The 14,154-nt window shown below is 36.3% G+C and overlaps 1 protein-coding gene across 1 annotated transcript in view; it reads left to right on the forward strand.

Moving 5' to 3' along the window:
• Nucleotides 1-14,154, forward strand: part of DOCK4 (dedicator of cytokinesis 4) — a 204,070-nt gene that overhangs the window by 125,846 nt on the left and 64,070 nt on the right. The window contains 2 exon segments of the mRNA XM_054399340.1: nt 7,710-7,837; nt 9,962-10,096. Of these exon segments, the coding sequence (XP_054255315.1) occupies nt 7,710-7,837; nt 9,962-10,096 (263 nt within the window).

The raw sequence follows: 14,154 nt of genomic DNA on the forward strand, positions 1-14,154 counted from the left end.
GATGTTCAGAGTGTGCTGCTTAAGGAGCACTTCTTGAAGCACTGCTCTGTTCAAGCTGCTCATGTACAATAATATAGTTAAATTTTGTGGGTATTTTTTAGAGACAAAGGTTCTTAAAATACAGTTTTGTTTTGATCTACTGCTGGCAAATGTGTCTGTGAAGGAAGATTGCCTTCTACATTTTAAGTAATTATAAAGGATAAAGCTTTACTGAATTGGTTTCTTTTTTTTCTCTTTTTCTTTTTCTCCTTTGGGGACAGCTCAGCAAACAGCTCATCACTTAGCCAATAAGTCTTATTTGTGCAGTTCTTGCTAGGTCAGCACTTTCAATCCTCCATTGCTTAATGTAGCATAAAAAGGCTATGCAAATACAAGTGATACTTGATGCATAAAGTATGTAAATAGTATAGTTATTTGCTATGTGAATAAAAAAGTACTGTATGGTTGTGAATCTGACATTATTTTTTTCTGTTTTATGTGAAACCCATAGAAGTGACCAAATGTTAAATTTGAGATGAACTAACTTTGAAATAAAAGAATCAAAATAGAAAATATTTTGGGAATTCTAGTAAGTGTTTACTCTCCCAAAGTCCTCATGAGAGCTTTTAAAGGCCATTGGCTGATGGGGTTGAATAGAAAAACAGTAAACTTTACCATTTATGACATTCAAGATAAACACACTACAATGATGAAGGCTCTACTCTGATCGTTCCGTTGAAGAATGAGCTCAAACAAATGGGTTGGAAGTATTGGATCCTGCCTACTTTGCTTCATTATGGTTGCAAAACCAGCTTATCCTTTCTTTTGTGAGCCTCCATGATAGTCCCTTCCAGAACAGTTAGCTCTTCCTACAGCTGATTGATCAAACATTTGATACTCTGGATAAATTGACATATTTGTGGAGCAGCCTCAAGGATGCTTTAATTTACATTTCTCATTTTCCAAACTATTTAGGGACCAGGTAGCATGATTTTCATTTTCCTTCCATTATCTCTGTTAGGTCAGCCTAACCAGAAGATTCAATCAATGAACGTAACTAAAGAGAGTTATTTATTGCCATGTAAGGAACTCTTGGGGACTTTCTTGGAACTGTAAATCTACTTTCAGCTGTATGACAGTTTGGGGTTTTTCTTGTTTTTTATTAAAATCCACCTTCATTTTAAGAAGTAGCATGAGTTGGTTTGGCTGTAAAAGCAATAAAAATTACATGTTAAATTTTACATGGAGGGCAGGTTATATACAAGTAGAATATAAATTTTTGATCACTGGGAAACTCATATGAAAAACATCAGGCAGTAATACAAGCTCACAGTGTCCGTGATAGGAAGAGCAGGCAGACTTATATAATTTCACTCATCAATAGATTGAAGAGTCTTGTGAAGATCAGCATCTTGGTGTCCTTGTCCTTAATATTTTATGTCTTTAAAATACAAAAATATAAGTAAATTTTCCTTCAATCAGTACCTAAAAGGCAGTCCTTTTAAAATTCTCTTTGTACAATAAATATTGCACTAGACTATGTTAATGTGCAGAGTAAACTGCACTGTACATCCTAATGTGACATCAGGGCTTGCTGCTGTGAAAATAATTGATTTCTGTCTCCTAGATGAAGATAATGAATGGTGCAAGCTAGGGTGCTAGTTAACATATTTGAACGAGATGGAATGCAGCAAATAACTCTATTCAAACATCTAAAAATGAAGAGGGCACTTATGTAATGTTTTCTGTTGTCTGGAGTTTGCTTGGAAACAAGAATAGTTTGGCATGGGAGTTTTACACACTTTGTGTTGCAGGGGTCTGAACAGCTAACCCATTAGCTACCACTGCTGCAGAAATCAACTGACACTAAAGCTATGCTTTCACTAAAATTGGGAGTTAAATATAGTATGTTTTTGAAAACAGAAACATCAGATATGCAGGATTTGATTTGAGATGCCCAAGCACAGATGTTTTTACAGTTTCAGATGTATTCAGTATGTGGTGCCTGCCTGCCTCTCTGGAGAATGCATTTCCTGCTCATGTGTGGATAAGCTGTCTGAAATGGGTCCCGTATAGCATGCTTAGAACTTTTTTCTATTTCAGTGATTTTAAACTTCAGCTCTTTGTATAGGTAACAGTAGCTATCTACTTAGCTATTGTGAAAAGTGAGTGTGAAGGCCTTATTTTACTTCTGCTTTTCCATATTTACTTCTTCATCACTCTAGTACACTACACTGGGTGTCTAAAAAGAAAAATATGACATTTTTCCTGGTGATAAAAGACTAGCAATATGTTTTTTTCTCTCTTGGCTTTTTTTCCAGTCTCCTTGTATTTTGGATGTAACTCTTTAGATGCATCCCCATTGATATTTGTAAAACAGTCAATTTGATGACCTTCGTAGGCCTGTACTCAAAATATGTTCTACTTTTCTAATTTCCAATACATCAGAAGTCTAGCACTCATTTGTTATCTTTCTTGCATTAAAAATGTTATAGCTGCTTTGGTGAAGAGTTAAATCTGATTTGAAGGGAAGTGTTAAGGCCAGTAACAGAGGAACACATCTTGACCTGTCCTTCTTGACATGGTTAAACAGAAATTAGCAGAAATAGTATTTTATTTTCATTTTTTTTTCTGAGGGCACTACTTGGAACATGCAGGTGAAAATTTAAGTGGAACGTCTAGGCTTTATTCTCCAGAGAGGATGCGTTTTCTTGGATTCACCACCAATCAAACATGTCAATTACCAGAAGAGAGATTACATTAGTAGATGAAACCCTTAAAAAAAAAAAAAAAAAAAAAAAAGAAAATCATGTATTTGTCAAGCCTGTATCTCAGCCCAGTTACAATCTCTGGTGAAGCTCTTTACGACATGGAGAATTGTCTTACAAGGGAAGGAACTTTGTATCTTCACAAAATATGAGGATTTGGACCTCTGTGCATGAGTAGCTGGGTAGGGCTTTTCTTTTTAGTGAGTCAAACTGTTCAAAATGAACAGAGGGAGTGGTTTCAGTCTCCAATTATGTACACTGTAGATAACACATGGTAAATGATATCTGTATATGATGTATGATATAGAAAAAAATGTGTTGGTGTTTTAAAGAGATCTTCATATGTTCATTTTATGTCATAAGTAAAGTTTGATACATTTTACATATAATTTGTTCTTATCAACTTTTTATTGCGTCCCTGATTTTACACTGAAACATTAATAATAGATTAGAAAAGTGATAATTATCTGCTTCCTTTTTAAGATTGGCTGCTTCCCTCAGACTGTCTTTATGAACAAGTTCAACTAAGAATTGCGTCCTGTATGTCACAGGAGAATGTACATGTAGGTTATTATATGTTTCAGTGTCATTCAGAGATAAATATCTGACACAGTCAGATATTCAGTCAGAAAAATTTAATATCTTTGCACTGCCTTGCAGAAAGGATGTGGTTACATGTTAAACACTTCCTATTGAAATGAAAAAATAAGTTGTCATAAATTTCAGTAAAAGATACCATTAACTGATGAGGAGGTTGAGTTCTAGAAAATGCTTATGATTTCCTTCCTATTCCATCGTTTTTTCAAAAGACTCAGAACCTCTCTTAATGAGACCTGTAAGATATCTCAGGAATCACTGTAAGCCTAAAAAATTGATTGCTAAAAAAAAAAGCAAAAAGCATATTGTTATCAAAATTGTCGATGCAGATCTTCAATTAAATTCCATTTAGAAGCATTAAACTTTACTTATTAACAGAGATTTGGGGCAGGGGAGAAAGAGTTGCCTTTTTTTTTTTTTTTTCCCAAACACAAAGTCTTTACACATTAATCCATAGTACTGCTTTCAAGGATTCCAGGATCTTTCTCAGATCAATTATTGTTTTTCTTCCACAGCAATGTATTAGTCTTTGGAGTTGTTTATGTGCTTCTATACGCACCTGTGGAGGGATTTATGTGGGGATGCATGCAAAACGTCAGCCTTTATTAATACCTCTATAGTGGAAAGAAAAACGTATTTTGGAAAAGCTTTGCAAAGTATGCATCTGTGGCTCTTTTAGGATAAAGAGAGCACTTTCTCTGCCATATTGGTGTTTTTCTGCTGCACTACAGGCAAATTTTTTTCTCTTGACTGAAAATTCCTCAAAAGTTTTGAAACTGTTCTGAGAAAAGTGTCCATGCAGTTACAGAGCAGGACATGTATGTTTCATTTTGGATTTGCACATTTTGGCTTGAACATTTTCTTTTGTCACCCTCAAGTCCAGTTGTTCTTACAAACAAGGAGGTGTAAAATTAGTAGGTCCAAGTGAAACAATAAAAACCAAGGTCAACTTTTTTGCTTCTCACCATTCAAGAAGAATGCTGTTTATTTGTTTAAAAAATGTTCAGTCACACTAATTCTTCCAAGGAGGCTGAAGTTTTTGACCATCTGTTCAGATAAAGTCATTGAAATGAATATCATCTTTCTGAAATTAAACTTTTAAATAACTAGAATAAAGAAAGTTTTGTATGTCCGTACAGGTTCTTTACTATTAACTGAAAAGAAAAGGGGGAAACTTGTGCTACAGGTTAAATATTAAATGTTAGTGTTGCTTGCATAGAAAAGTTAGAAGAATTGCCCAGAGTAGTCTCTAATTATGCCAAGCGTGTACTTGAAAAGCTCTGTCATTATTTTTTTTACTCTCTTTCTCTATAATATTTGTAAAGGGCAAGTATTAGCATTTTAAACAGTCAGCTAATTTGGCTTCCTGCACAGAAGAAAAATTAGGACAGTGACTGGTGGCTAAGAGTTCTGATTATTGCACCATTCTCTGCACTCATTAATTTTTCGATATACAACGGATGATACTGCGCCTAATAATTTTTAAGAAAAGGAGTAACCTCAGACAAATTATTATAGAGTAGTTCTCCAAACTTTCCTAACATTGTCTTTGATTTGGCTCAGAGGTGAATATACCAGTTCTTCTCTCTGTAATACCATTGTGTCTCTCCACCTAAACAAGTCCAGATAGAGAGATCTTACAAGGGCTTAGAAGGAACATATCTAAAGTTGTGTTTAATTCAGTAACTGGCACTGTTCCCTTCCATGTTGCAAGTCATTGTAACGTGACAATCTGTTTTGCCTGGGCTAAACAAACTTCTTTATTGTTTTATAGAGCTTTGGCAAAAATGGGACACTCGTAACAGTTGAATGAGGATGCTTATTTTTGCCTGATATTCTTCAGGCCATATTGTATGTAAGAGGTGGTTGATTACAAGTTAAGTGTTGCTACGTGTAGATTCTCTGGACTTCAAAGTGGAATTCATAACTTGCACTTACATGAAAGCAGTGCGCAGAGTAGTGAGCACCTCAGAAAATCCTGTGTGTGCTCCTCAGGAGGCTGCTTTTAGAGTTAACCAAGACAAAACACCTTGGCACAGGACTGCTCCTGTTTTCTCCTCACCACCTGCGTTTAGGGATTTCAGTTGTAGCTGCAAGAAGGGACTCGCTGCCCAAAGGATAAAGCTCACATCAGTAATGTATGAAAGAGCTACTGCAACTGATCTATGACAGTGGTGGAGTTGAGTAGTGATTTGAGCATTTGCCTGGAGAAAGACCAGGTTCAATGCTCTTTAAGCCTGGATTCAGCTTCCTATTACCTGCCTACCAAGAGTACCCCAGCTGCAGAATCACAGGATGCTTTAGAAAGTGAACTCTTAATTTCTTCTCTTGAAGATGGGTTGCCAGATAGTCAATAATTCAATATGTGTAAGGCCTAATACCAAACAGGGAGAAGGAGCCATCCCCTGTAATCTAGAGGTTAGGTTTTTTTGTACAGGAGTGGAGACTCCTCGTTTTTCACTTCACCTGAATGCATTAGCTCTGTTTTTTCCTCTATCAGTAATCAATAAGCGTATTTAGTGCTGGAGATCAGAAGGCGGCTCTTTCCTGCACATTAGCTATCTTGCTGCCTGATTTCCTCCTAACCTTATAGATCTTCCAGGTGAGTCAGTACACTTGATGTCTCAAAGCACCTAGGGCAAAGCTTTTCTGATCTTCTGGTTTTTAGACAGACAAGTAGAAAATGTTTGTTTTGGTTTGTTTGAGAGGCTTCCGCCTAGCTGCAGTGCTGCAAACTCTCAGGCCATTTCTGCTGAAAGCCTACTGAAGCACTTGCAGAAGGTGAGCAGTCACTGGGCAGAGGATATTTTTTTGACAGCTTTGAGTTTTCAGTATCACTGGATTTAGGTTCATTGACGGCCCTCTGTGTATTACTGTCTGTGTTTATATTGCTCTTGAGTAGGAAGACTAAGTGGAACACCTGAATAAATCATAGAAAGGTTTGTGCTGGAAGGGACCTTGAACATCGTCTAGTTTCAGCCCCACTGCCATGTGCAGGAGCACCTTCCACTAGACTAGGTTGCTCAAAGCCCTCTCCAACCTGGCCTTGGACACTAATAAGCTGGAAACACTTGTTTAAAAGGAGCAAGCAAGCATTTTTTGAAAATGAGAATGTATTTAAACAGTTTGTACAGATCAACTTGTGTGATTTGTGTTGCAGAGATTGTCTTGTTTTAACTAGACAATGAAAATGAGAAAGAGAGAAAAACAACTACTGTATTTCAGTAGTTACAAGAAGCATTCAACAAATAAAATCTCAGAATAAATATTCTTTTTCCTCTCTTGGAAAAACTAGAGGAAATATTTGTGGGGGGAAAAAAAGTGTTCATAGAAAGACTAATCCATGAACAGTACCTATTGGGCAAAATTATTTTAAAGGAGTAAATTAACAGCTAGATAAACTCAGTTTTTGGAAATAATTGCATTAATGTACAAAGGAACTGAGCAGATCAATATATTTAGATCATATAGAATATAATCATCATTAAAATTTTATTAAAGGAAATTATTCAAGGACAATTCTGTGAAAACAAAAAGATCTAAAACCAAGAGTGAAATGAAAACATGATACTACCCATCTATTTAAGGAGTTGTAGATAGGTGTTTAATATTTTATCACAGGTGTTTATTATTAGGGCTCTTCCCATTTAACATTGTTAAAGAAAGAGATGCAAGAAGAAGTAGCATATTAATGACCTTCTTGCCTAATTTTGAGAGAATTCAGGTCTGAAAATAGCACCAAAAAGCTGTGTTTAGAAAATGAAATAGGGGAAAGGCAAATAATTTTGTTGCCTAGATTGTTCACACTCAGTAGGACTAAGGAATCTGGAATAGTTAAAATCCTGAAAAGAAATCTGAAAGTACTGCTTGTCTGTAAAGTAGAACTCATTTGAGGAGTAACAGAAGTTCAAAGTAAGTCTGTTGTGACCTTGGCTTGCAAAGGGATCTTTGTCACATGGCAGGGAACCAAGAGCATAATTTCACGTTATTTTGAATACAAATATTACTGTGCTAAGTGTTTTTGCATGACAGTTCAATAAATACTCCAAATTTTCTCTCATATATATAGTTATAAATATAAATAAAAATTATATAACTGCAATATATTGTATAATATATAGCATCATTCCACACGGTGGTGTTTTTTGCCATGCACGATGTGACATGCTGAATTTCCACATATTGTTTCTTCGTGTGTTTGCTTTAGGTTATTATGAGTATGAAGTAAAAGTTTCTGCTTATAAAGAATGTTGGTAAATGTTTCTTCTTATCAGAAACACTCTTCTGGACTGAAAACATGTTTTTTGTCTGTACTTAAATGATTCTATGAAAAGGTTCTGCTCATAAAATTTTTCTTTTTTCCAGATTCTCGATACATTCTTCTTCCTGTGGTTTTACATCATCTTCACATGCATTTACAAGAGCAGAAGGACCTTATAATGTGTGCACGTATCCTTAGCAACATATTTTGCCTCATCAAGAAGAACAGCTCTGTGAGTAAACACCATGTCACATCCAAGAGGTGCTGAACTTCTCAATATGGCTCAATGACATTTAATGAGACAAACTGGACCTTAACCAAGAGCATTTTAATGTTCTCTCTGTAATGATTCTGCATAAGCACGTAGATTTCTCATAAACCTTTTCTTCCTTGGCAAGAATATTTTAATTGTAGTGCATAGTGTTCTGCCCAGCTTTGATTGTTTTTCAGTATTGAGTTCTTTTAGAGATATTTTCTGCTGTGGACTGTTTGGTCATATGGGACACAGGAATATATAGGTAAAGGTAAACATGTAGGTAAATGTATATAGGTATAGGTCAACAGACTGATGTATTGCAAGAAGTTGCACTTGGCTGTTAGCAGACAAACTTCGTGGCTGAGTTCTGATGTTTGAGTTTGCAAATACATCTGTAAAAGCTACATATGAGAGCGAGATTTGGTGCATTGCAAATACGAAGATGATAAATTCTGACAGACAAAGGGATATAAGACAATTAGGAACAAGCATTGCCTGTAGTTAGTGCACTACATACACATCAAGGCCAGCATACATTACATTGCAATGCATTAGTGAGAACTGTTTTATGTGTTTCTTCATTTCATACTACTGTCAGCAGTTCAAGTTGCTCCATTAATGATTTGATATGGATATGGCTTGCAGTTTTGTTTGGCACTGCTAACAACATTTTCATTGCAGCTGCTCCTGGATTAGTATAATACCTCACCACAAGATAAAGTGATAGATGATAAACCTTAGCTGTGGTTTTGGATTAGGACAAAGGCTTGCATGTCTCATTTTAATTTAAGGAAATCATTAATTTTGAGTCATCAAGCTAGAGATGTACACAATAGAAGTGGGTATCTATTTGAAACTATCTCCACTGTTCAGGATATGCAGGTACTACAATTCAGTGACTTTTATGTGATTTTTTTTGGTGTGAATTCGTTAAGAAATTAATTCCTTCCACGGTAATTGAGGGAACAACATCTTGCAATCAGGCAGCTTTGAAAGTTAAGGTGGTTGGCCATTCTAATAACAATTTGTGCAGGAGTCCTCACAGTTGATACGGTTCATAAATAGACTGCATACTGTCTGCCTTCATAATTAGCGAAGGTAACAGTTATTTGATACTAGACAAAATGACAGAGAACTTGGCCGTGACACTAGACTCATCTTGAAAGCAAACTGGTTTTTAATTTTTTTTTTTTTTACAAATCATATGCTTTGGATATGTAGAAAAGGAAAAAAATAAAAATCACTCCTACATCTCCATGTCAGCAAGGCTGAATGATGTGTTTGCTAGCTGAATTTTAGTTTGGATCTGTGCTTTTGATTAGGAAGCGTTCCCTTCTGTGAAGAAGTGTCATCTGAAATTGTGGATAAAATTGCTCAGATTAAGATGGTATTGTCTGCTGCAGTGGAAACAGAAAACATTGCTGAAACAGGGAAAACATATTTCTATCTGAATTAAAAAGGAAAAGTAACTACAACTTGACTTCATCAAGTGTTTTCATGCATGTAATTAAGGTATTAATGGTGTCTTTTGGTGGTGAACACTTTGGTTCCTTTGTACTGATGTTGTATACAAGCAGTTACAGGCTTACATAAATGTCTAATTTGTTTGTGCTGCTTGGTTGATGGGAAGCAGTGTAGCTGGTCCTTACTGCTGAAGCAGGTCTTGAACGTTGAGCACCATCTGCTTGTTTCTGATGATAGTTTAAACGTGTGAAAACAGAATTCTACTTTTTGGAATTTTTTGGAAGTTTTTTTGGCAATTTCCCCAGAAAATATATGGGCATTACCTATAAAAACCTTGCCTCCAAAGTTATCATGTGCTATTTACTGCTTTCTTCTAAACATTAATTGAAAATAGAGCTATTCTAATGTTATGAACATTTGCATATTCAAAGTCATCCCTAAAACTGTCCTTGATATTTCAGTACAATGTAATTAATCAAAACTTGTTAGGGAAAAAAAACAGTAGAGGTAAACATATTAATTAGATAACAGTCCTTGTTTTTCAAAAGTAACATTCACAGTAAAACTATAATTTTAATTTCTAAAATTACTTCTTTCACTTTTAAAATCTTACTTGTTTGTTTGTTTGTTTTTAAGGAAAAGTCTGTCCTGGAAGAAATTGATGTGATTGTAAACAGCCTGCTAGATATTCTGTTAAGGACCATACTAGAGATCACCAGCCGACCACAACCAGCAGGCTCTGCTATGCGCCTCCAGTTTCAAGATGTGACTGTAAGTTTTCTTAAATGAAATAGCTGACGGTTGCCACTGGTTGGACAGCTAGATTTGTGACAATATTGTCCTTATACTGAAATTCACTGGGTTAAGATTTCATGTGTAGAACAGAATGCGTAAAATAAAGAAATCTTTTCTTGGATTTTATTTCGTGGAAATGGTACTTTTTCTTTTTCGTTACTTAAAAATTGTTACTCAAAAAAATCACCAAAAAGTAAAATTTCTTTTGAGATGGTTTCAGGTCAATAAGTATTTAATTAGGTTTCTTTGCTTCATAAATGTAATAGCTTTCTAAGACACTCTTTAAGTTTGAATTCCTGAAAATGCGAGTACCAATTAATAACATTTTAACTTATTAAATACATGTGTTTTTACATGATCAAACAGCTCTAAAAATGCCTGAAGAATGTGCTTCTAACTTGTACAAATCCAAATTTACTAATTGAAAAGCATTTTGTTGTTCACGAGGCTGAGCATTTGAGTTTCATTTCAGTTGCATAAAGAATGGATTTAGAAAATTAACAAATGATATTTTGGTCAAACTGCTGTAACAACTCATGCAAATTAGAAGGTTGAAATGCAAGGCACTTACAGAAAAGTCTGTGATGAACACTAATAAAATAAAAAGTGTAATTTGCTTTGTTTTCAGCAAGGTTCCCAGTTTACTTTTTGAAGGGAAAATTAATTTGTAACATAACAAGGGATATGACCCCAGTATGAGATGAGGGGGTTATACCTTGTGTGAAGAACATACTATGCTGTTACCATCTCATTATACACCTAATTGCCCAATTTTTACACTGCAATGGTTTTCATTAATGCATAAATGATTTCAAAACAGAATTTCCTCTGAGATCAAACATTTCAAAAGCATTTAATAGCTGTGGAAGTAATGTGCTGTGTTTGTCTCACAGGAAACAAACATTACATGAAGTGTTTTATGGAGCTAGATAAAATAGCCCAGTACCCTGACCAGCCAACTCTTAAAAGTATCCAGTGTTGTGGGGACATCACCACTTGCCTGGGGAGGTCATTGCAAGGGCTGATTGTCCTTTTGAAAAATTTTCCTCTCGTGCCTAATTGAAATCTCCCCAGGAGTAACTTGTACCTGTTACCCTTCATCTTTTCCATGTGACTTTTTTTTTTTTTTGTAGGCACCCTTTAAATACTGGAACATGCCGATAAGGTCTCCCTCCTGTAGACCTTCTTTTCTAAAGGCTGAATAAACCAAATTCTCTCAGCCTTTCCTCATGTGGCAGGCTTCCCAGTCCTTTGATCATCTTGGCCCTTCTCTGGACACTCTCCGGCTTGCACGCATATCTTTTTCTATAGTGAAAACCAAAACTGAACACTTAATTCTAGGTGAAGCCTGACAAGTGCTGAGTAGAGTGGGAAAAAGACTTCTTTATCTCTGCTGGTGATGCCCTTGTTGAAACAACCTAGCATCCTCTTGGCTTTTTTTGTTCCTGAGGCATGCCATTTACTCATATTGAGCTTGTTGTTCACCAGGACCCCCAGATCCATTTTCACAGAGCTGCTTTCCAGCTAGGTAGATCCCAGCTTGTGCTCCTCCTTTATGTACTCCTCCTTTATGAGAACAAGACCTCATACTTGTCCTTCTTGAACTTCATAAGGAAGCCTATAAAGCCTATAAAACCTCTTCCTATAAAGATCTTTCTGCTCTCCCTTTTGAAGTGTCCACTTCCCCAGTCAGTTTGATATCATCAGGAAACTTCATCAGAGTACACTTGATCTTATCATCCACATCACTTATGAAGACATTGGACAGAATTAGGCCAAATATCAATCTCTGGGAGACCCCACTTCTGACAGGTTGCAGGTTTGAACGAGGGCTATTTACCACCACCATCTAGGTGCAGCCACCAACCCACTACAGAGAGCACTTGTCTAGACTGTAATCCAGGTAGACAAATCCTGCTTTCTTCTGAGATAGCCACTTGATTGCAGATTAAGTTTTCATAAAACACCATGACAGCCTAATTCTTTTCACACCATCAAAAATTTAGACTCCAAAAGTGCTTTTGAGTTGCAAAAGTTGCTTTATACACATCAGAAAAGCCGTGTCATTTGTCACCACAGGCTCTCAAAGAATACTTAATGTGGATGTGACTCAAAGTACTGCATAAGGCAATTATATACATTTAGGTAAAACATCACGCAGTACAGGCTTACAGCAATACACATAGTCAGATTCTTGGAACTGTTTGTAGAGCAAATATGATAAAGTATTCAATATGTGTACAGCAGTATAGTTTGTTCCAGTATTTCAAGCTGCAGGTATCATAAAATATTCTTTGTGAGATGTATTATGGCAGCACACTGGATAAAATTGTGTCATATTTTTGCATCAGATATAGTCTTCCGTGTGGAAGTAGTCCTAAACTCATCTCAGTGTGATCTTCTAGGCCCATGTGTCACTGTTTCTCTGCACAAGGAAGGAACATAAATAAGCAGCATAAAATCAGGCAGCATCAGTCTGTGCACTGCCATGACTGCACCATTGTTTTCAATTTGCAGTGAAGAATCTTGTTCGACGATAATCTGCAAGATGGATATGATGCTTTAAACTGAGCACAAAGAAGACACATCTTCAGGGTGTCAGTCTTACAGATGTCACACTAACAAACATTGAATTTAACACAGTGGTGAAAGTGAAACTTCTGGTTTAGGATGTGAGTGATTTAGACCTTCAGATTTCTTTAAGAAAAATATGTTTGCATATAAAGAGTTAGCGGAAAGTAATCAAATTAAAGCAAACCAGTATTGATTTCCAATCTTGGAAGTTGAGTCCTTCAGAACATAATGAGTTACAATTTAATTGTAAACTCCATTTATTTTAATAATTGTGCTCATTAAATAAGACAGAAAAAAATACTTCAGGATTCTACCTAAGTGAACTGGATATTCATCATGGTTTGACATATGACACTAGAATTGGATCCTAAATTATTTTCATCAAGGTTGTTGTATGTATGGAATTTGCTTTCATGCATGATTTATAAGGTAGTCTATGACTAACACTGGCAGAATTCATAGAATCATAGAATTGTTTTGATTGGGAAAGACCTCTAAGATCATTGAATCTAACCATCAACCTTAGACCACTATGGCCATTAAACATGTTCCAAAGTGCCATGCCTACATATTTCTTGAACACCTCCAGGTGACACACGTCCAGGTGACTCTACCTGGGCAACCTATTCCAATGCCTGATTACTATTTCAGTAAAGACATTTTTCCTAATATCCAATCTAAACTTTTTGTGGCACAATTTCAGGCCATTTCCTTTTGTTCTATCACCTGATGTTAGGGAGAAGAGACTGACCCCCCCTCACTACAACCTCCTTTCAGGTAGTTGTAGAGAGCAATGAGGTGGCCCCTCAGCCTCCTCTTCTCCATAGTAAATCCCAGTTCCCTCAGCCACTCCTCATAAGATTTACCGACTTTGCTCTTTGGACATACTCCAGCAACTCAATGTCTTTGGAGTGAGCGGCCCAGAACTGAATACAATATTCAAGGTGAGGCCTCACTAGTGCCGAGTACAGGGGCACAATTACTTCCCCTGCTCCTTTTGACCACACTATGTGCAATAAAGGCCAGGATGCTGTTAGCCTTTTTTGGCTACCTGAGTATATTGCTGGCTGTCAACCTGCACTCCCAGGACCTTTACAGCCAATCTGTCTGAAGCCTGTAGCATTGCATGGGGTGGTTGTGACCCAAGTATAGGACCCACACTTGGCATTGTTTAAACCTCATCAACGGACCTTGGCCCATCGATCTAGCCTGTCCTGATACAGGCATACATTTTTAGGTTGAGTTCAATAAATGCAGATGAATGTTCATTGTTATTTTAAAATCCAGCTGCCTATATAGCCTACCTACGTTTGAATTAAAAGATCAAATTTAGAAGTCAATTAACAATTAGCTAATGCTGGCACACTTTTAATGCTGATCTGTCTGTCAGCTCTAATAGTACAGCTTTCTATAATAAACTGTGATTTTTTTTTTAATATACTTCTGTAAGTGAATGTCAG

This window comes from Indicator indicator, chromosome 3 (genome assembly GCF_027791375.1).
Source record: "Indicator indicator isolate 239-I01 chromosome 3, UM_Iind_1.1, whole genome shotgun sequence".
Lineage (NCBI taxonomy): Eukaryota > Metazoa > Chordata > Aves > Piciformes > Indicatoridae > Indicator > Indicator indicator.